Source organism: Camelina sativa, chromosome 2, assembly GCF_000633955.1.
Source record: "Camelina sativa cultivar DH55 chromosome 2, Cs, whole genome shotgun sequence".
NCBI lineage: Eukaryota > Viridiplantae > Streptophyta > Magnoliopsida > Brassicales > Brassicaceae > Camelina > Camelina sativa.
Genome location: NC_025686.1, coordinates 10,414,097 through 10,435,351, shown reverse-complemented (window position 1 = coordinate 10,435,351; position 21,255 = coordinate 10,414,097). Strand labels below are relative to the sequence as shown.

The following is a 21,255-nucleotide window of genomic DNA, read 5'->3' as shown; positions in this document are numbered from 1 at the left end:
TTTAATAAGAAGAATTTTTAAATATACAATACATTTAAATATTTAATTTTCTTAACCCGGTTAGAAACTAAACAAAATAACAGACAGTAATGAATACGATTATTGTCATCGTTAAAATCCGATTATGAAATTTGGATATTAAAATATGTAAAAGAATAATTAATGTGTGGTATATAGGTACGAAACAAATTCTTGTCCTTTTACGAAAACAATTTTTTTGTTTCTTTTCCCTTTTTCAACAAAAAGTTATGTTAGGAAAAATATCCTGAAAAAAGATGTGCTACGTCATCAATAGTTCTTTCTTGTCACGGTGAGGCTCCCTTCTACGTGGCACAACGCCTACCGGAACCTCTTTCTCTATTTTCCAATCGACGAACTTGACTAAAGGATTCGAAACGTCGTCGCATAACTCTCCTGCACCATTGCTAAATCTAACACATCTCTTCTCCATCAACACAGGAACTCGAATCGAATCAATATCTTCCAACTCACGGAAATGTTTCTCTTAAAGGTACGTCCTTTTTAACTTGTCCTCGGAACCACTCATTTCCCTGTAGCTTGTTTGTTTCTGTCTAGACAGTGTCGGATTAAAAATGACAACTTTTGTCTGATTTTGATCTGTAGACATGGAGATCAACCGCTTTTGGGGTTTTTGGCTATATGAACTTCACCAAGAATGGTTTCTTGTAAGTCGTTGTTGTTGTTTCTACATTTTTTCAATCCTGTGGAAATGAAAAGTTTTGATTTTTATGGATTTTGAGACGTATATGATTGTGTGGGTTAATATAAGTGAAGGTATTAGAATGTGTGGAAAGATTCAACATTTTGCTTTCAACAATCGAATTAGTGCCTTGAGGAACTCTGTTATGGAGAAGTGATTGATGTACTTGTTGTGATTTCTTTTGGTAGAGAGCATTCGAAGAAGTTTAAACCCGAAGATATGCAGATACAAATTGAAGGAAAGAATTGTGTGGTTACTGGAGCTAACTCTGGTATTGGTTTTGCTGCTGCAGAGGGTCTTGCTTCACGGTTAGGTTTCTTAATTATGTAATTGAGGGAACCAAATTGTATAGACTTTGTAATAGTCTTTGAGTTTGTTTGCTATTTCCAAAGTATAGTTGAAAGCTCGAAGTTGAATGCTATCCAAATTTATATTGTCCGCTTACTCTTTTTTTTTTAGTGGAGCAACTGTTTACATGGTGTGCCGGAACAAGGAAAGAGGAGAAGAGGCTCTTTCTAAGATTCAGAATTCAACAGGAAACCAAAATGTGTACCTTGAAGTATGTTATCATCTTCTTTAAAATTTATTTTTGCAAGTTGTATAATTCTTTTATATGCATAATAGATATCAGGTTCACCCTTTGAGCTTTTTTCGTAGGTGTGTGACTTGTCTTCCATTAAAGAAATAAAGTCCTTTGCTTCGAGTTTTGCTTCCAAGGATGTTCCAGTTCATGTACTGGTATGTTTTCGTGTCCTACTTCGTAGAAAAACATTTTACTAAAACTCTACAGTCTAGAACATTTTTGGATCTGATTGTCAATTTTTTAGGTGAATAATGCTGGTTTGCTTGAGAACAAACGTACTACTACACCTGAAGGGTTGGTCTCAGTTATCTTTGTTGAGCATTTCAATATCATTTAATCTTTATTTAATACCTATGCTCATCTGTTATGCCAGATTTGAGTTAAGTTTCGCGGTGAATGTACTTGGGACATACACAGTGACAGAGTTGATGCTTCCACTGTTGGAGAAAGCAACACCAGACGCCAAAGTCATCACAGTTTCCTCTGGTGGAATGTACACTTCGCCACTTACAACAGATCTTCAGGTAACTCAATCTGCAGGACAGTATAACATCTTCAACAGTTGATTATGTGCAATTTTGCTTCCTCTTCAAAACTGTTTGCACCACTAATATATCAGATCTACATATAATGTTTCTGCAGTTTAGTGGTGAAAAGTTTGATGGAGTGGAACAATACGCACGGAACAAAAGAATCCAGGTCTGTAAAATAAGAATCTACATCTACTAGTCAAAGTCTGAAACTTTTTTTTTCGGTTTTCTGATTTCGTTTGTATCAAAACGATTAGGTGGCTCTGACAGAAAAATGGGCTCATAAGTATAAGAACAAAGGCATAGGGTTCTACTCAATGCACCCTGGCTGGGCTGAGACACCTGGTGTTGCCAAGAGTTTGCCAAGTTTCAGTGAATCGTAAGATAATTCTGCTCAAGAAAACATCTTTTATGCTTAGGAAAACATCTTTTTTGTGCTAAAGAATGTATAAAACTTGTGAATCAGGTTTGCAGGTAAGCTTAGGACAAGCGAACAAGGAGCAGACACGATTGTTTGGTTAGCACTGCAGCCAAAAGAGAAGCTGGTCTCTGGTGCATTCTATTTCGATAGAGCTGAAGCACCAAAACATCTAAAGCTTGCAGGTACAAGCAAGTCTCATGACCTTATAGACTCAGTCATTGATACCGTGCATTCCATGGCAGCTCTTGATTCTTAGATCCCCATCCTCAACATGGTTTTTTCTCGAAAATAAATTGCGATTGCATGTAAATGTAGCGTTGGAATTATTATTGTGCTGAGTATTTATAACGTTCACTCATTCGTTACATAGTATCAGAAACCAAGAATAACGTACATATATCTAGCTTTGGCATAGCTATATTATGGATCCATCACTGGTTTGGTATAGCGTTATTCGCAAAGAGTAAGCACTAAAGTAAACAGAGAGTTATTACTTATGAGGATGGGTAGAAAGATAAAAGCTGGGGCTTTCGAAGCCAATACTGTTTGAATCTTTGCCTTGAATACTCGATATAATCAAACTCAATCTTGTTCACATAGCCCTGCACAAGATCACATTAGCACACAATCATAAGCTTAAAGCTTTTGTTGTTGTTTTCATCTACACTAAGAAAGAAAGAATGAGAGCTTACAGATATGATTCCCCATAATCCCCAGAAGAGATGGCTTGCCAATGTATACTTCTCAGTCTCATCCAAGAGTTGTTCTATGTCTTCCTCTCTTGGCTCTTCATCTGAAGAGGTGAGGTAGTTGCAGATGAATCTCCTCCTTTCTTCTTCACCTGCAATTCCCAAAACATGAATTTTAAACCCTACTCCTCTCAATGGTAAACTCCTCTTTAGTTAACTACTGTCTGTACCTGGATATAGAGTGTAGTCCAAGATATGAGGAGTGTCAGAATGGTAATTTGCCACCATCTCACAGAAGTGATTTGCTATGTCGTAAGCAATTGGGTTATAACTTGCATACTCATAATCCTGTACAAAATCCAAAAGTCTCATAAACTATAATAGACAGAGAAATGAGAAGTCTCATGTTCATCAATGTGTGTGATGATATTGTTTTACCTCGACTTAGTGGTACAGTAAAAATTGGGTTTTTAACTTTTTATCCCCCATTCTGAAAAAAGGAAAAAAGGTTAAGAACAGTTGTGGTTACGAGTAAGAGACTTACAATGATAGTAATGGCATTGGTTTCTTCATCAATCATGATGTTACCACACTGCAAATCATTGTGACAGAACCCAATCTCTTGTTCATTGTTCACTTCTTGTTCCAGCAAGTTGATTTCATCTTCAATGTTGTCTAGACCAAACTCTGTTGAATGTTCATTTGAACACAGATTCTTGGCTTGTCCAACCCAAGTCCTGTCATTTCAATGCTCCAATTGATATATATACTTTCATCTAATAAAAACATTTAGTACTTGAGGTAAACTTATAACATGACAGTTTCTATACCTCATCCTGTCCCAGATGAGAACAGTTCTATCTCCAGGGATGTGTATGCTATGGAATCCTCTTAGCTTAGATGCAACCAGACCTGATATGTTCGGATCACGTAGATCGGTTGCTGATAGTGTCTGATCCAAAGTTACAAGATGCAAGAATTAATACTGTGTCAATCTTTTAATGGAAAGAGGCCAACACAAGAATTTGCTGATGAATCTAATGCAATCACATTTTGAAAAGGGACAAAAAAAAATTTAATATATGTGACACAAGCTAAACCCGAAACACTTCGGTTTTTTCCCCGGTTTAACACTCACATGGAAAATGTAAACCAATTAGATGAAGATAAGGTTTACGCTGGACCAGAATTGTGCCAGAAAAAAAAAATCAATCCGAAACTAAACCAAGTAAAACATAAACCAATTCGGTTTCACCAATTGTACATATTGAACAGAGCAAACCCGAGCCAAACCTGAAGAAAAATAACCAGATTAAACCTCTGTTCTTTAAAAATACGCCAAACTTTTCCTGTAAATGGGAAACCAATTATTTTAGTGGTAAGGTTTGCTCAATCTATAGTCTAATTTAACCTGAATCTGACTAAAACCAAATTCGAAAAATGAACCAAAGATATGTATACTTATTCGGTTTCATTTTTTTCATAATCCAATAAACCAAAATGAACCAAACCGTAAGAAAAATCAAACATGAAAATCACTCAATGCTTTTCTATATAAAACCGAATTTATACCGAAATATTAAACCGAAAACCAACTGGTATTTGGTTTCAATACGGTCTCTTCATAAACCAAAATGGTGAGAAAACTTAAAATCCACAGCCAAAAACTAATAAATACAGAACTGGTCAAAGTAGTAATTTTTTTCTTTCTTTTTATAGAATCTTGATAAATAAATAAAAAAGAAAGAACAAAAAATTTACCCGGGCATGAATAAACTCTTCGACTCTACCGCCGGGGAAGCGTCCAAGGAGCGTAGGTCCATGGCCCTGACGAGCTACAAACTCAAAGGTTCGAATCTCATCGTCTCTGTTAAAGAAAACATCAACACCTTCGCCATAGACACGAACAAGGAGCTTCCTACTTCCAAATTTTGTTTCTTTTCTCGGCCAACTCACCATGAAAACTTCGTTAGTCATCGCTCCTTTCATCGGCTTCACTTCAAGACTCTCGAAATCCTCAACTACATCTCCCCATTTTGTGGAAAGCTTTTCAAGAATCTTCCTTAGCTCGTCTGGTGATGAGCTTGGGATCAATCCAAAGATTCCTATCGCCATCTAGAAGGAATAAAAATAATAATCAAATTCTCTGTTTCTTGCAATCGAACTACTCTGTTCTTAAAATATAAGTACATACTTGGTTTGTGATATTGATAGATCAAGAAGTCTTAGTTTCACTGAATGATCAAACTTAAGAAGAAGCTTACCAAGAGAGTTGCAGATGATCTTAGGAAAAAAAAGTGTTGGGGAATCTTGAAATCAGAGAAGGAAAAATTCTGTGTTTTTTTGGTTATTGTTGGAGAGAAGTCTTGGTCAGAAGGAAAGACAAATTGCATGGTGAATGAGAGAGGTGTTGAAAGAGAGTATTTATGGACTTTTGTCTTTACACAAGAAAAGGAAGAAAGATCTATTTCATTGTCTTGGTGGGTTTGATTTGAGAGGATCAAGACAAATACAAAATAAAGAAAAAAAATGGTATTATTTTGTAGAATTGTGAATATTAAAATAAACTCATGAAAAATCTATCAGACAAGAGATATAACAAGTAATTGGATTCTGGATTTTTGTAGTGACAAACAGAAACTATTGTTTGTTTTGGTAAAGAGGAAAGATAAGTTTGAAGTGGTAGTAATTGATTCTGAATATAGAATTATATATGTATATAATTTATTATGTTGTTATTATTAAATTATTTGTTATTTGTCAACAAGATATATTAATTTTTAAAACTTAAAAATCCAAACATACAAATTTCATGTTACGTGAAACCCGTATTGCGTTGTGTTAAAACACCAAATAAATTCTATTATACAAAAAGTTGACTCTCAACAAGAGCATGTTTGTAAAACATTTAGATCGACAACAACATAAGTCTATTAAATTTTTAGTGTCATTCGTTCGGACATTTTGTTTAGACAAGATTGCATAAATTTGCTAAAAGAAATATGATTTATCAACAACGTTGCATTATGCGGGTTTGAATTTGCATGATAATAATACAAACCAAATGTTATATATCCTAATCAGATTTATAAAGATCTATGAATCCAACATAGTTAGGTGTGATAACACCAACGGTACCAAAATTCCCTATCAGTTAAGTGTGTTTGCATGAAAGTGGGAACAAAGTAGAAAATTTTCCACACTCCACATTTGTTAAGTAGAAAAGGATACATAGTGAGAAGATGATAAGACCAAAACATATAGGTCCATGATTTGCCCGCAGAAGGTATCAATCAGCATAGTTAATAATGGCATTTACATTATAGACATTATTGTACCATTTGGGGCCGAAATAAAATCTTATAATATATCATCTTACCATGATTAGACAATGACACTTCCATAGAGTACTTGAAAGCATTTTGAAGACTTTAAGAACTTGTAAAAAAGAGATTCATAAACAGACATATATTAAATAGAGGTCGCTTTGCGTCCATGATATTTTCACCAATACCATCATAATCATTTATTCATTATACTATTCTTTAACTACCCTAATCAGTTTTGCTTGTTTCTTTTTGGTTTGAACTCCTACACAGAATTCTTGGTTCGAGTATGTCTAGACATAATGTAAAATTGTGGACGGTGAGTCATGAGTGAGTAAGACAAAAGTAGGTAATGACTAAATGGGTAACGTAGGCGTTAGTCAACTGAATCGGACCTTCTGCTGCTAATTTTCAGACAGATAAGCTTTCGTTACTTACTCCATAGAGCGGTTATATTGTAGAACTCAACTTGTCTTCCACTTGCTTACTAAGCAAATGAGTATACGACACGTTTTAATGTACCACACCCACTCTTTGAACAAGATAAGAGCTTCTCCAACGGTAAGGTTCTTATTGTGAGGTTTTTAAATTTTTTAAGAATAGATTTTGTACTTTATGAAAGTAAGAACTTGTAATTGGGTAATTAAAATTTTGCTCCTCCAATGGTGAAGTTCTTATTGGGGTTCTTAATTTTGAAAAAAAATATTTGTCAAAAATATTATTTATGAAATGAAAATATTTTAAGTAAAACATAATTACTTTGAATGTTTAAATAATTTAAATTGTATAAAAATAAGAAATAATAGCATTTCATAAATTTTTAAACATTAATTTTAAAACTTACAAATTATAAAAGCATAGTAAAAATAGGAATACAAATCATAAATGGGATAATAGATTAGTTGTAATCCTGATTGTAACCTTGATTTGTGTCAAACTTTTGCCATATATGTTCAATCAAATCATCATGCAAGCGTTCATTTGTTCTTTTATCACGAACTTCATTTCGCGTGATCATCATCTCGGTGATGTTTGAAAGCCTCGCAGTAGGAAGTGTGTAGTCCACATGTGAAGTTCGGTTTGATTGTGTTTGTTCGAATTCTGCAACATTAAACTGCGTGTACCCATCACGTTCATCTTCTACTATCATATTGTGTAGTATGATACACACTCTCATTATCTTTCCAACTTTTTCTTTATCATGGATGAGAGCCGGGTTTTTTACTATATGGAATCGAGCTTGCAAGACTCCAAAAGCACGTTCAACATCTTTACGAACAGCTTCTTGATATGTAGCAAATAAGGATGCCTTTGGAGTTTGTGGAAGGGGAATAGATTGGATAAAAGTAGCCCATTTTGGATAAATCCCATCGGTGAGATAGTAGGCCAATTTATAGCGGTGCCCGTTGACAGTATAATTCACCTTAGGAGCACAACCTTGTAAAATATCGTCAAAAACTGGTGAGCGATCAAGAACATTGATATCGTTTAATGTACCTGGAGGTCCAAAAAACGCGTGCCATATCCAGAGATCTTGTGACGCTACAGCCTCTAAAACGATGGTTGGCTTTCCAGATCCACGCGTATATTGACCTTTCCATGCGGTTGGGCAATTCTTCCACTCCCAATGCATACAGTCGATGCTTCCTATCATCCCGGGAAATCCGCGCATCTCTCCAATATCGAGTAGTCGTTGAAGATCCGCTGGTGTGGGTCTCCTTAGGTACTCATCTCCAAAAAAGTTTATGATTCCTTGAACAAAATTTTCCAAGCATGAAATCGCAGTGGTTTCAGCAAGGCGAATGTATTCATCTTGCGCGTCAGCTGCACTTCCATATGCCATCATACGAATTGCCGATGTACACTTCTGTATTGGAGAGAGACCAAACCTTCCAGTAGCATCTCGTCTTTGTTGAAAGAATGACATTTCACTTGAGAGTCGATCAACAATGCGCATGAACAAGGGCTTGTTCATTCTAAAACGACGACGAAATATTCGTGGAGAGTATGTTGCATTTTCACAAAAATAATCATTCCACAAGCGGTTGTGTCCTTCTTCACGATTTCTTTCAACATGTGCTCGCTTTTTCTTTGGCTTCGTTGCTTCTTGATGACCACCATTGTAACTTAAAATATTTTCCATCGCTTGATCGTAAATTTGATCGCATACATTATCAATGCATTCATCAATGGTATCATCTATATGATCATGGGAAGATGATGCCATTTTTAGGAGAGTGTTTGATTTGTAAAAGTGAAAGAAAATATTGAATGTGTTTGATTTGTAAAAGCAAAATGGTTGTGAAATTTGTTGTGCCAAACTATGCCAGTTTTATAGAAAACTTTGTGGTCTACAAACGTTGCAAATCTGTGGTCCATAAACGTTGCAATTGTCATGGGGAGAAGAAATAAGAGATTGAAGTATGTGGTATAAGGAGGAAAAAAACAAAACTTGTAAAAAGTAGTGGTGTGTCTAAGTAAATAACAAAAGGAGAACTAGTACAACTCGTTCTCACGGGATAACATAGTTACATATAGCCAAAAAAACAAATAATTCACACTGATCTTGAAGGGTTTGTCACGGGAAACAAACATGCCATTACTCATACAACATAAACATGTCATTACTCATACAAAACATATTCAAAGACATACAAAAGAAACATTCAAATATTACATAAACATGGTGAAATTCAAACTCATAGAACATAAACTCTCAAACTGAATTCCTTGACAACATGTCATTAATAAGCTTGTCTTTTAAAGCAACTTCTGCTTCACTAAGTTGTTCCTTTTTTGTAAGAAGGTTTTCAAGCATGACATGCTTGCTATGCTTCTCTTTTAAAGCAAAATCCTTCTCTTTCAAAGCATAGTCTTGTTGCTTTAGCTCAAGCATCCTCTGAACTTTGCTGACCTGAAACTCTAAGAAAGCCTTCCCTTCTCCCTCAACGGTCGACTCAACATTCTTTTTGGATTTTCCCTTCGACGCCTTAACACCAGGGGGTCGAGTCATACATTCATCGGCTCCATGGTCTTGTGGCATCGAGCTTGAGGACTGTGCAGAACCATCTTGGCATTTTCTTCTTTTTGGGGTTCCAGCGGGTTTAGTAGATGAAGAAGCACACCATTTCTGATCATACCTAAGCTCTCGCCAAGCATGCTCCAAGGTGAACTTCACCTTGTGGTCATTGAAGTAGATTTCATATGCCAGCTTCAGAACATCATCCTCATTTTGTCCACTTGATTTCTGCTTTGTGGCAGCCTCATAGCATCCAACAAACTTGCAAACTATATCATTTATCTTCCCCCACCTCTGCTTACAATGACTTGCTGCTCTATGTGGTCGACCTGCAGCCTTCAGACTTACTGCATAATACTTTGCAATCCGTGACCAAAAGGTTCCACGCTTTTGCTGATTTGAAATTACTGGATCCTTGCTTGTGTTAAGCCATGCACTGATGAGCAGAACATCATCTGCTGGGGTCCATGTAATTCTTGATCTACGCTCGGGTTGTGTCATTTCACCTTGACTTGAAGCACCAGCGTATTGGCTACTAACAATAGGGACTTGTGATGCACCAACCTCAATACTTGGTGAAACATTGTCGTATGGATTGGAGTCCAGACTGTGGGTTTCTCCTTGACTATGTAGGAGATCCATGAAGCCAGGAGAGTTAGTATATGGATTCATGGAACCATATGAATCCATATCGTTTTTTTTTTCTGTGCGTGTTAGAAGTAGAAGGGAAGATATTGCTAAAGGGTCGTGTTAGTAGCAATCAATGTGAGGGTTTGGTTAAAAACGATTTGGTTTGTGTTAGTAGCAATCAATGAGAAAGTAAATTTCCACTTCAACTACAAAGCATTGAACACACCCCATAAACACAACCATTGAACAACCAACGAACACAACACAATCAATACAAGACTTACTGCTTACCTAATCTGACAAGACCGGTTTAGTTATTTGGTAGTTGGAAGCAGTGAATTAAACAAAATTAAGTAAAAAAGGAAACTAACCTGCTTGAATTCTCTAGTTTTTGCCATTTGTTGACCCGACCAAACTGATCACAAGTCTACCATGGTCTCCCTTACCAAACTAATCACAAGAAACAATATAAAAGAGAGGTTGAGAGAAACGGATCAGTGATCACATTTTTAATGAGTTGAGATATATGAAATATACACCCATAACAAGAACTCATAACAATTCTCGTTCCATTGTTTGGTTAATTCTACACAAACGGATAAAAAGGGACTTAAACACAAGGATTCATGGAACAATCACAACTAAGTATGAGAGTTAATACTACTAGTATAGTACCTGTATTTGTCAGGGAATTTGCCTTTCTCCATGTAAGTCATGAAGTGATGAGCAAGTCCAGGAGGAATCGGCTCCTCCATCACTATGGACGAATCTGCTGCTAGCTCCGTTTTTGCAGAAGCCTCTAGCTGAATCGATTAAGCTCCTGAAACACAAAGCATCCTTTGTTTTTAGTAAAACTCAGTAACAAGTGATCTGCAAAGCAACAAAAACAACTAATTAAACAGCAAAGATACTTGCTTTCTCGACATTTATAGACGTATAAATGATTACAAGAGGATGATCATAACCAAAACTGAAACAAAAACAGATAAGTTATATCCTAGTTCACTTTTTAAAAGCCACTATTACAATCTATATCAACTACAAATGCAACATACTTCACAGCCTTACCAACACCTCTAAAACCATTTGATTGAATAATTTTGAAGACATAAACGATAGATTTTCAAGCATTCTAAACTTTCAAATCATTCTCGTTAATTCTAACAGTTATATATTGCAACACTTTAAGAGAGTTTTAATAGAATTGTAAAGATATCAATTCCACTAATTTCTGTTTCGTTCTCTCACCACGTTAACAAAAAAAAAAAAAAAAAACAATGTCATCTTTCTTTCATGCGAATAAAGAGAAACAGAGCAATAAAACAGAAAACAGAAGGAGGTAAGAGAATAAAACAGAGACTTTGAGCACATTCTACAAACAGATTACCCTAATTACAATCATGCATGGTGGAGAAGACTCAACGCTTTCCCATATGTCGTTCCGATTAGTTAATCAAAATCTCTGATTTCTGATTGATTAGTCAAAACCTCCGATTAGCGATTGGTTAATCAAAACCTCCGATTGCCAGGTTCTGATTTTGTCAAAAAAAAAGTCTCTTTGTTTTGGGTTGGGAGTATCGCGAGAAAGAGAGAAGAGGAAGAGGAAGAGGAAGAGAAAGGGGAAAAAAAAATTTGTTTTTATATTAAAAACTAAGTGAAAGATATGCTGACACGTATTTGTTAAGAGGCAACTCTTAAGCTTGTTAAATAAGAGGCAACTCTTATCTTTTTTATTAGTTCTGATTTATTTTTAATCACAATCTGTAATAAAAACCTTTGCTAAATCCACCGTTGGAGAAGCTCTAACGTTGAGACTTGAGAGTTTTTCCTATTATATAATTTAGCTCTGTTTGACCAAAATATATATATATATATATATATATAATTTAGCTCTATTTTTTAATATATATTTTATGATATATATATCAAGTAGAAAAACGTGGTGCCAAATACGAGAAACGAAACATATATTACTAAATTTTCAAACGTGATTTGTTGAAATGAAAAAAAAAAAAATGATGCTTTGAGCTTTGAAATTGTAGTTAAAGAGCAATGGTCAGTAAAATCTTTTGTAAGTTAACTACTCATTTTTGTTTAAAATTATATTCTTTTCTTCTTTCTATAAATGATTACTTGTGACTCTACGTGATGTGAGAATCAATTCAGAAGAGTTGAAGAAATGGAGTTGATATTAAGAAGTAACGTCTGGTTGAGAGCCAAGATTCCCCTTAATGAGTCTTATCTCTCTTCTTTAAACAATTCGAAATGTTTTTGCCTTTTGTTCAACAAAATTTGATCCTCCACTTCTCCTTCAACCATTTATCTTTTCTTTTCTTTTCTTTTTGTGGAAGCTTAACTATTATATCCTCTTAAGTATTTTTGTTTCGTAATCTTTCCATTACCTTTTGTTATCATTCTCGTCCATAAAAATATACAGAATATATTCCGTCAAACTTGTAAAGCTGATCACATACTTTTTATTTATTTATCAAATAGACTATAGTTTTATAGTAGGATGGCCTCGGTTAGGGCAAACCCATCAAAAGATTTAACAAGTATCTTACCAGTTTGTTAATAATAAAACAGAATAAATATAATGCAAAAAGTTTAATTTTACTAAGCATCGATTCTTAGATTAGATGTTTTAGATTTCTTTAGAAACCTGTGTGTGTCAATTTGTGACTGGTCGGAGTAAAAAAAGAAAAAGAAAAAGTTTTTTTTTATTCTCTCGTCTCTCTCGCATCATCGCTTCTAATTTCCTCACCATTCTCTCTGTTTCTGGGATAGGTGATTTCTGCAATGAGGTTAGTTTCGATTACTCCTTATACTAGTGTTTGTTGTTTTGATTCTTCCTATTTATTTATTTTTCTGTTATTGAAGTCGAATCTTCGATTTGGAATATTGAAAAGAAGATAGACTTCTGCCTCTTCAGATTTGATTCAGACTTAGGACAACGTTGGTGTTGCTTCTGTTGCTTTTGGAACTTCTTACTATCATCTTCACCCTAACGATGCAACTCTCCTCTGGGATCGTCTTCCTGTACGCTTCTTTCTCTCTTCTCTTCTCTTCTATGAGACTTGCTTTTTGTGTCTTGTTTTTGATCACTCGTTTTTGTAATCGAGAGGATTGTAGTTAGACTGTTGAAAATTTTCTTGGTAGTTAACTCTTAGTTTGTTGTTTCCTTTCCTAGGTTGATATGATTTCGATTTCACATATAAGATGTTACTCGTGGACTGGACCAGGGTCTAGGGGGAAGAATCTGATGCAGGTTTTTATTTCTATATTGGTTGTGTTCTTGCTTTTATTATATTCAGCATTCATATTGTTTGGATATCTTTTGATGGCAAATATTAATGTTTTGATGGTATCTTTTGATGGCAGATATTAATGATTGGTTGTCTGTTGTTGTTATTCCTGTTGGTGCATAGGTACAATCATCTCTAACCTCGCAGATGTGGTTCTTTCGTCTCTCTACAACAACAAAGCCAAGAATGTGTTGCAGGTAAAAGACTCTTAACCGTCATTGTTTTAATATGTGAATTCCATTTTTGCAGTTTTTCATACCATCGAGCAGACTGCAGAGTATTCTAAATTGATGTTGGTTATTTGCTTGAGCTACAGGCTGTGAGGAACATTGGGTTTGTTGCTGAACTAGTGATGAGTGGAACGCCCGTTGACGACAAAAAGCTTGAAGCTTTGTTCACATCTGATGCATGGTTTGGTTCATTGCAATGGTTTTGGTCATTTGCTCTGTATCTCTACACATTGTTTAGTGATTTTGAGATTGAATCACATAAATTTTGACACTATTATAAACTTTTTGTTTTTGGGTTTCTTTGGTAAACATTGAATTTGAGTATTTCTTTTTAAGAACCCCCAAATTTAACAATCTTCAATGGACCCATGATATATTAAAGTTTCTTAGAAAGTTCTTAATTTCATTTTTTTTTCAAAATTAAGAATAAGATATGTTTTAAGATACTTTGTTTAAATTCTTTGATGGCAATGCCCTTAGGAATGAAATAATCTGTATAGAAAATATGCACCTCTTTTTTATTTCTAGGTTTGGGGGTAAAGTTAAGGACGCCGAGACTAAAGGCCTAGAATGATACTTTCAGTTTATTAACATAATTTGAGTGAAGACGGAATAAGGTTTTAAAAAATTTCCAAAAGTTTTCTTGTAACTAGTCGAAAATATCTTCAATCTTTTGTGTTTGTGAACAAAAAAATAATAACTTCGATCTTTTTAATCTTCTCTTATGTGTAAACATTGCATTACATTCAATTTAATATGTCTTTGATGTAGTGGCGAGCTAGAAAAAAATTGCTTTACTTATTTCCAAAAAACATAAGTTAGCCAATCACTTTAGAAAGAGACTGTCATCCGAAAGAAGTTACTTAACCTAGTAATACGAAATTAGGGTAACCAGTGTACATTATAACCAAGTTACTTAACCTGTACGATGTTAAAAGTGTCAATTTATAATATATAAATTCTCGGTGCCAATTTTCACCTATACTTAATAAAATTCAAATTTTATATTTAATCAAAAAATTATTGCTGATTTCAAAATCAACAACAACAAATATTAGTCAAGAGCTGACTTAGATAACACATGTTTAATAAAGTGGCATCATATATCAAAACGACGTCATTTTAATATTGTAATTTTGTATTAAAAAAAATGTAAGACCCTAGATTCAAACCCTAGTCCATCAGGGTTTTAGACATAGTTTTTACCATTTGATTCCACAACCTTATTCAAATTATTGACGAATTTTGATGTTTATAACTATATCCACCGATCTCCCCCCATCCTCCTTCTCCCTCCTCAGCTTTTCTTTCTTGGCATGGTCGGTGGCTACTCTGCCATGGTTCCTTCTCCATCCAGATCCGCCTTCGTTAAATGATGAGGAGCATGTAGAGTAACTCCGTTGTTAATAAATTATTTCGAAAGTGATGAGGAGTATGTAGACGACGAACATATCAGTTTTTCCTAACCTCTCTAGTTTCGATAATTTTGGCATCCTCATTCCTATCTTTTTACTGGAAAACAGAAACCATAGTGATGATGATGATGATCGAAGAGGAACAGCAAATCTCCAAAAAATTTCACAAAAAAAAATCAAAAAGTAAAAAAAATAACAAATTTTGGGAAACCACGATGAACAAAAACAATCAGCGACTGGGCCGACGGAGGCGGATTTAGATGGAGAAGGAACTACGGCGGAGCAGCCATTGATGATGCCAAGAGAGAAAGGAAGACGAAGAGGAGCCAAAATTACAGGATCATTAAACATGTATCATCTGAGTCAGATTTTGACTAATATTTGTTGTTGTTGACTTTGAAATCAGCACTTATTTTTTTGATTGTGTATAAATTTAAATTTTATTTGAGTATAAGTAGAAATTAGCACTGAGAGTTTGTACAGGTCGGAAATATCCATTTTCCCGAAGGAACTACGGCGGAGCAGCCATTGACGATGCGAAGAAAGAAAGGAAGACAAAGAGGAGGGAGATTCTCGCGGTTGGACATAGTTATAATCATCAAAGTTCTGCAATATTTCGAATAAAGCTGTGGGATCAAATGATTATAGCATTGTTTAAAACTTTTTGGACCAAGCTCGAATCTATGGTCTTACATTTTTTAAAAACAAATTTTCAGGATTTGATATACGATGCCACCTCATTAAACATGCGGACTCATATTTGTTGTTGTTGTCTTTGAAATCATCACTATTTTTTTGATTGGATATAAAGTTTGAATTTTATTTGAGTATAGGTAAAAAATTAGTACTAAAAATTTGTAAATGTATAAATTGGCATCATTTTTCTCCATATATATATATATATATGAGTATGACCTCCGCGACGTGATCCACTGTTCTCTTGGAAATTTGCCATAATCCAAACTTCTATAGAACATATATATACATAAACAAAACCAAACACATCAAATCATTAAAAATATTGCCCATGCTATATAGTAGTGTGTATGTGTTTTTTTTTTACCTTTAGCTTTCAATCAGTCGAGAATTAATATTGTGCTATGCTATATCTTCTGCCCTCTATTAGAATGTTCTCTATGTACAAAATAAGAAGATAGAAAGACTATTTATACTTGTATTTGATATGACTTATTTATTTAAACACTAATGATATAATCATGAAACAGACGAAGATGATTTTGAACTTGATCTTGGATGTAAACGAGTTGTTTAAAATACTAGTTGGGGATGTAGTTTTTAAATATTGGATATTTACTATGAAGTTCAAATAATATCAACTTATGAAGATGAGTTTGAACATACGCAGGGGCGGAACCAGCATAAAATATTAGTGAGGGCAGTTCGTCGTACAAGGGATTCGAACACCTTACCTCAAGGGTTTTTAATGCAAATCTAAACCACTTTGCCACTTAAATAACTTTGTTTAGTGTAAATTTTTTTTTATATTCCAAAGTTACTGGTGGCACTTGCCACCACCATCTATAACGTGGGTCCGCCACTGAACATACATAAGTTTAACATAACCATTTTTTTTAAACTATAGATTTGTGCATGAATTTTTTCTTTTTATAAATATAATTTTTTTTTTATCTGTTTCTTTGAAGAGGAAATCTGTTTCTTTGAAGAGGAACATTTTTCTTCTATGATTTAAAAAAAAAAGAATGAGTAGTAATAGTATAGAGGCCAGTCAAGATTTGGAAAATAATTTTTTGAACTGTGTTCGATTTGATGTCTCCACATACAAATCACAAGCAAAGAATTTAGTCACAGCTGGGATGATGTGGAAATCCTCATTTCTAATTTCTCTAGATTAGCAGTCTCTACATGGCAGTGGCACGCTTCTCTGGCTAATAATTCTCATATTGGGTTATTTTCATTACTGTTCTATTAAAAAAAACGCTTTTAACAAGTAAAAAATAATTCAAAAACTAACAAAGAGTAATAAATAATTTACTGTTAACAACATTTTTTTATAAATATTTTATAATGAAGGGTACAATGGTCTTTGAATATTTGAGGATTATGATAACCCTACGAATGTATCACATATATAAATCATTGGGAAAACCCTAGCAGACCTCTTTTGTGTTCTTCACTCTCCCTAGAGATCGTTCGTTTACTCCTTGAAGACGGCTTCTTCTTCTCACTAACCTCATCTCTGCTAATCAAAATGGTAATTAGGGTTTTCAAGTTTCTCATTTTCCTCTTCCGAAATGTTCTTTACCAACCACAATCTCGATTCCATCGATCTGCCATAAAAAAAAATCTGGCTTTTAGATTCGTCTAGTTTGTTCGAATCCACTTATTGAACAGGTGTTAGGTTGTGTTAGTTTCTGGAATCTAGAGTTCCTATGTTATCTTTCTATCTGATTTACAAAGTTCGTGTTTTTTTTTCTTTGTGATGTATAGAGGAGCTTAGTCAATCTTAGGTTGTGTTAATTTCTTGAAATTTGGAGTTTTTTATGTTCTTGAAAGTTAGTTTATGTGAAATTTGCTGATGGGTTAATTGGATTGTGTTATGTTTGTGTAGTCTCTGGTTGCAAATGAGGAGTTTCAGCACATTCTTCGTGTGTTGAACACCAATGTTGATGGTAAGCAAAAGATTATGTTTGCCCTTACCTCTATCAAAGGTATTGGGAGGCGATTGGCCAACATTGTCTGCAAGAAGGCTGATGTCGACATGAACAAAAGGTTTGACCCTTTTCTTTAGCTTGCGGTACTGAATATGGATTCGGACATCTTAATATAGATTCTTGTAGGTCTAGATCATATCTTTGTTGTGATTGGAGATTAATGTTTATATGAGTACAGTTTCAAGTTCTCTCTCTTATATGGGAAAGTAGTAATTAGAATAGCAAAGCTTGTTGGGAGGTTTAGTATAGTTCTTTTGGTTGATCTAAAAGATTTATGCTTTCTAGGTTTTGGGAGCATTTTGTTGTTTAGTCTGCAATGCAAATCGTGTTTTTTTGGGCTAATTTGTGGAGATGGTTGTCTGATTTGATGTATATTTTGACAGGGCTGGTGAGTTATCTGCTGCCGAGATTGATACGCTCATGAACATTGTTGCTAACCCACGTCAGTTCAAGATACCAGACTGGTTTTTGAACAGGCAGAAGGATTACAAAGATGGCAAGTATTCCCAAGTCGTCTCCAATGCATTGGACATGAAGCTTAGGGATGATCTTGAACGTCTCAAGAAGATCAGGTAAATAGAAAACTAAGAGATGATTCTGATCCTTGTTCAATTTGTTGTAATAAACATGGTGATAATGATTCTTCCATGGTTTTGACAAATTGACAGAAACCACCGTGGTCTGAGGCATTACTGGGGTCTCCGTGTTAGAGGACAACACACCAAGACTACTGGTCGCAGAGGAAAGACAGTTGGTGTGTCAAAGAAGCGTTAAGCGAGCTAGTGTTGCTACTTATTACTGTTTTGGATGCTTCATAAAGGACCTCTTTTTTTTTTCGTACTAGGACCTTCTTGTGTGACGTATTTTGGGCTTTTTTTGTGATCACATTCTTCTGTTTTTATCCTTGATACTCCAGTGCCATGAATAGTATTTGTTTACATTTTCCAGCTTACTCTTTGTATTGTCTTTTGTGACAGCAAGACATGACTAAGCGGATTCTCAAGGTCTTAAAATCGAAAGAAAACAATTCTATTATGTACTTCGGTATTTACAAATATCAGAAGATTAACATACATCAATCTTATATAAAGTTTATCTCACGACAGAGTCAGTTGGTACATCGTATGAAAGAAATGTGGTAAATTGGTGTACCCAGGCAAAAAAATGAGGAGCTCTACAGGATTACATAATTCAGCTACGAAAGAATAACTCAAACTGAGAGATATAAAAGCTACGTGTGTGAAACTGACCTTACTGATCATTTTACTACTGGCTAAACTTTACTTTGGAGTTCATCAGAATCCGAAGCTGCACCATGTTTCTGTTGTCGGGTTGTTGGAAGAGAATAGTTCTTCCTCTCCTTGCCGCCTGGTTTGGACGAGGCATTACCGTACCAGATCATTCCTAATACTGCAATAATCATGCCAAGAATGACATGCAGGTTTAGACCATCTCTGTCAAAGAAGAAGAAGCCCATTACCAGCACCAAGATTGTCTTCATATGGCCCAGGACTTGGAACGACACCGCTGTGAATCTCCCGATGCAGATGAACTGGCTTAGGTTTGTCCCAATCGCTATTGTGCACGAGAGGGTTATAAACATCTGCAGAATCATGACCAAGTTATTTTATGTACAAAAGAACAATTCATACTATAGATAAAAAGAGGCCAACTGAAATACTATCACAAAAGCAATTTTAGACTCATTTGATTAAGGGTCATAACCGAAATAAGGCTATAGTCACCTTACCAGTCTCACTATGACTTCAAGTATTGGACATAATTGGTCATACGACGTCACATGAGCAACTGAGAATATATTTTCAAAGAGGACTAAAGAAATAATTTTTTAGTATGATATGAGTGTTTTCAAGCACTTACCACAGAGACAAAGTTGTAATCGTACATGTCAACTCGTTTGTCTGTCAACCAATAGTCGAGAAATGGACCGACTATCAACAACGTTGCAGCCTGGGCTGGAGCAGTATGACCCAGTAGGTTGAATGAGCTAAGCGAGTACTTTCGCTGTAGATAATGTACATACTGCAATAGAAAAAGAAGAGAGAAATTTCGTGTCAAAATCTTAGTCTAAAGTTGAAAGCTATGTAATAAAATATCAAAGAGCTTACGTATTGTTGCAAAGCAGTACTCCAAACAGCAACAAAAGCAGCAACGAAACCTTTGGTGTTAACACTAACATCAGTAACAGTGCAAACACCAACACCAACAAGAACAAGTCCTATGCTAAGTTTTGTATCTCTCGAGTAACGAATCTTATCAAATACTACTTCCAACAAGCATGACACAGGAATCATACTGAGCTTTGCAATCTGACAAACCAAAAGAGAAGAGATAACACCATTAAAAAATCAACAACATCGAATCGTCAAGCATAGGTTTTGCGAACACAACTTACCTGATAAAACCCAACAGAGTTCCACATAAGACTAACATTCATGCCAACAATGGAAAAATTTGCAAAGAGAATAAACTTAAGAAGCTCTGAAAATGGAAGATGGGAAGGCTGAATATATCCTAAACATCTTAAAACAAGTGTCATCAACGTCGTAGTGGCGAAATGTAAACCAGTTAAAGTTGTTGCTGCATTGAAAATCAAAATGTACACACATGATTAGTGAAAAAGAGCAAGCTTTGGATATACAATGAATGAGATCATAAAGAGGGTATTGTAGAAATAAATTACCAAAGCTAAAACCATAAGTAGCCATTAAAGCTTTATTAACAATGATGATACCAACAGAAGTAACAACATTGAAGATCCAAGCAGCAGCATCTAGTGTTGCTTTCTTATCAGCTTTTTTCACTGGAGCCATTGTTTAACTTCACCTTCTTCAATCTCACATTCTACACAGAACCAAAATCGAATTAAAAATATTCTTAATGCCATAAATTCGAAAACTGTGCCATTTCGATGATCTCGTAAATCATGAAAAAAAGACTGCTTAGTTCTGCTCAACTCGGATCAAGATGAAAAATAGAAAAAAACAAGTGATCGTCGGGGACAGATCGGAGAAGATAACCTTGGTGATTTGAATTGATTAATTTGATAAAACCCGGCAAGGAAGTACCTCTGGAGAGGAAGAAGACACGACGGTGAAGAAAGAGACTCTCTGTTGCCGGCTAAACAGACTCGGAGGTGAAAGTTTTTTGAATTGGATTGGTGGTGACTGATCTTAAGAGAGTGACGTAAGACTCTTGTTTTGATTTGCTTTCTTCCTCTGTTTATTTTTTTTTTTGTTTATCCCACAAAATACAATAGACTTAAGAACCGAACCGAGATTTTGGTTATAGATCTTGTACCGATTGGCAAAATGTTAAATTTTATTTTGGTTAACTGAGAATTTCAGTGAAGTTTTCGTTTAACCAAAAATATATGTTATTTAGAGGGAAGAAACAATCGAATATAACTAGATGATGGTCTAAGAGGTGTAATGAAGCTATGTATATGAACTATGAAGATAGATAGAGTGAAAAGTGGTTCTCGTGGTTGCCTTGAGGAGGCACCACACCCGGATGATCAAGTAACTTCCACTAGCTTGTGAGTGAAATACGCATGGCGCTGCTTCTCCGCTAGGCAGTATCATGCATATATAGGTGACTAGTAGTTACTTACGGGTTGCTACGGGATGACTTTTGCAGTGGATCCTGAACCGTACCACATCATGGGTTCAC

The 21,255-nt window shown here is 35.1% G+C and overlaps 6 protein-coding genes and 2 long non-coding RNA genes across 12 annotated transcripts; 4 read left to right on the top strand and 4 right to left on the bottom strand.

Moving 5' to 3' along the window:
* On the top strand, positions 329-2,613 carry LOC104721686 (dehydrogenase/reductase SDR family member 12). The gene is made up of 10 exons (XM_010439728.2): positions 329-511; positions 625-686; positions 910-1,029; positions 1,181-1,280; positions 1,379-1,459; positions 1,549-1,598; positions 1,678-1,828; positions 1,947-2,003; positions 2,092-2,213; positions 2,301-2,613. Exons 1-10 carry the CDS (start codon positions 497-499, stop codon positions 2,509-2,511), a joined length of 969 nt encoding a protein of 322 aa, XP_010438030.1. The 5' UTR covers positions 329-496; the 3' UTR covers positions 2,512-2,613.
* Positions 2,562-5,395, bottom strand: LOC104721694 (probable choline kinase 3). 4 transcript variants are annotated; one of them, XM_010439739.2, is made up of 7 exons: positions 5,209-5,389; positions 4,706-5,059; positions 3,775-3,896; positions 3,489-3,681; positions 3,175-3,292; positions 2,948-3,096; positions 2,562-2,857 (listed from the first exon to the last, which is right to left on the bottom strand). In XM_010439739.2, exons 1-7 carry the CDS (start codon positions 5,335-5,337, stop codon positions 2,750-2,752), a joined length of 1,173 nt encoding a protein of 390 aa, XP_010438041.1. In that variant the 5' UTR covers positions 5,338-5,389; the 3' UTR covers positions 2,562-2,749. The 4 variants fall into 4 exon arrangements, 3 of the variants coding, with proteins under 3 accessions (XP_010438041.1, XP_010438049.1, XP_019090205.1); XM_010439747.2 differs by having other exon boundaries at positions 5,139-5,240; XR_002034799.1 differs by lacking the exon at positions 2,562-2,857 and adding an exon at positions 3,383-3,434 and having other exon boundaries at positions 3,533-3,681; positions 5,209-5,392.
* LOC104750434 lies at positions 7,169-8,497 on the bottom strand. Its single transcript, XM_010472228.1, has 2 exons — positions 7,915-8,497; positions 7,169-7,767 (listed from the first exon to the last, which is right to left on the bottom strand). Exons 1-2 carry the CDS (start codon positions 8,495-8,497, stop codon positions 7,169-7,171), a joined length of 1,182 nt encoding a protein of 393 aa, XP_010470530.1.
* On the bottom strand, positions 8,817-11,538 carry LOC104721680 (glutathione S-transferase T3-like). The gene is made up of 3 exons (XM_019231881.1): positions 11,307-11,538; positions 10,595-10,739; positions 8,817-10,369 (listed from the first exon to the last, which is right to left on the bottom strand). The coding sequence occupies exon 3, from the start codon at positions 9,977-9,979 to the stop codon at positions 8,987-8,989; it is 993 nt and encodes a 330-aa protein (XP_019087426.1). The 5' UTR covers positions 9,980-10,369; positions 10,595-10,739; positions 11,307-11,538; the 3' UTR covers positions 8,817-8,986.
* Positions 11,922-13,183, top strand: LOC104721674. The gene is made up of 3 exons (XR_757070.2): positions 11,922-12,723; positions 12,800-12,958; positions 13,110-13,183. It is a non-coding gene; the product is annotated as an uncharacterized LOC104721674 (long non-coding RNA).
* Positions 13,185-13,810, top strand: LOC104721670. Its single transcript, XR_757066.1, has 2 exons — positions 13,185-13,421; positions 13,541-13,810. It is a non-coding gene; the product is annotated as an uncharacterized LOC104721670 (long non-coding RNA).
* On the top strand, positions 16,988-18,514 carry LOC104721644 (40S ribosomal protein S18). The gene is made up of 4 exons (XM_010439682.2): positions 16,988-17,102; positions 17,460-17,620; positions 17,946-18,134; positions 18,231-18,514. Exons 1-4 carry the CDS (start codon positions 17,100-17,102, stop codon positions 18,334-18,336), a joined length of 459 nt encoding a protein of 152 aa, XP_010437984.1. The 5' UTR covers positions 16,988-17,099; the 3' UTR covers positions 18,337-18,514.
* On the bottom strand, positions 18,389-20,789 carry LOC104721655 (UDP-galactose transporter 2-like). 2 transcript variants are annotated; one of them, XM_010439699.2, is made up of 6 exons: positions 20,604-20,789; positions 20,267-20,427; positions 19,979-20,163; positions 19,692-19,892; positions 19,444-19,605; positions 18,389-19,165 (listed from the first exon to the last, which is right to left on the bottom strand). In XM_010439699.2, exons 2-6 carry the CDS (start codon positions 20,394-20,396, stop codon positions 18,836-18,838), a joined length of 1,008 nt encoding a protein of 335 aa, XP_010438001.1. In that variant the 5' UTR covers positions 20,397-20,427; positions 20,604-20,789; the 3' UTR covers positions 18,389-18,835. The 2 variants fall into 2 exon arrangements, with proteins under 2 accessions (XP_010438001.1, XP_010437993.1); XM_010439691.2 differs by having other exon boundaries at positions 20,652-20,789.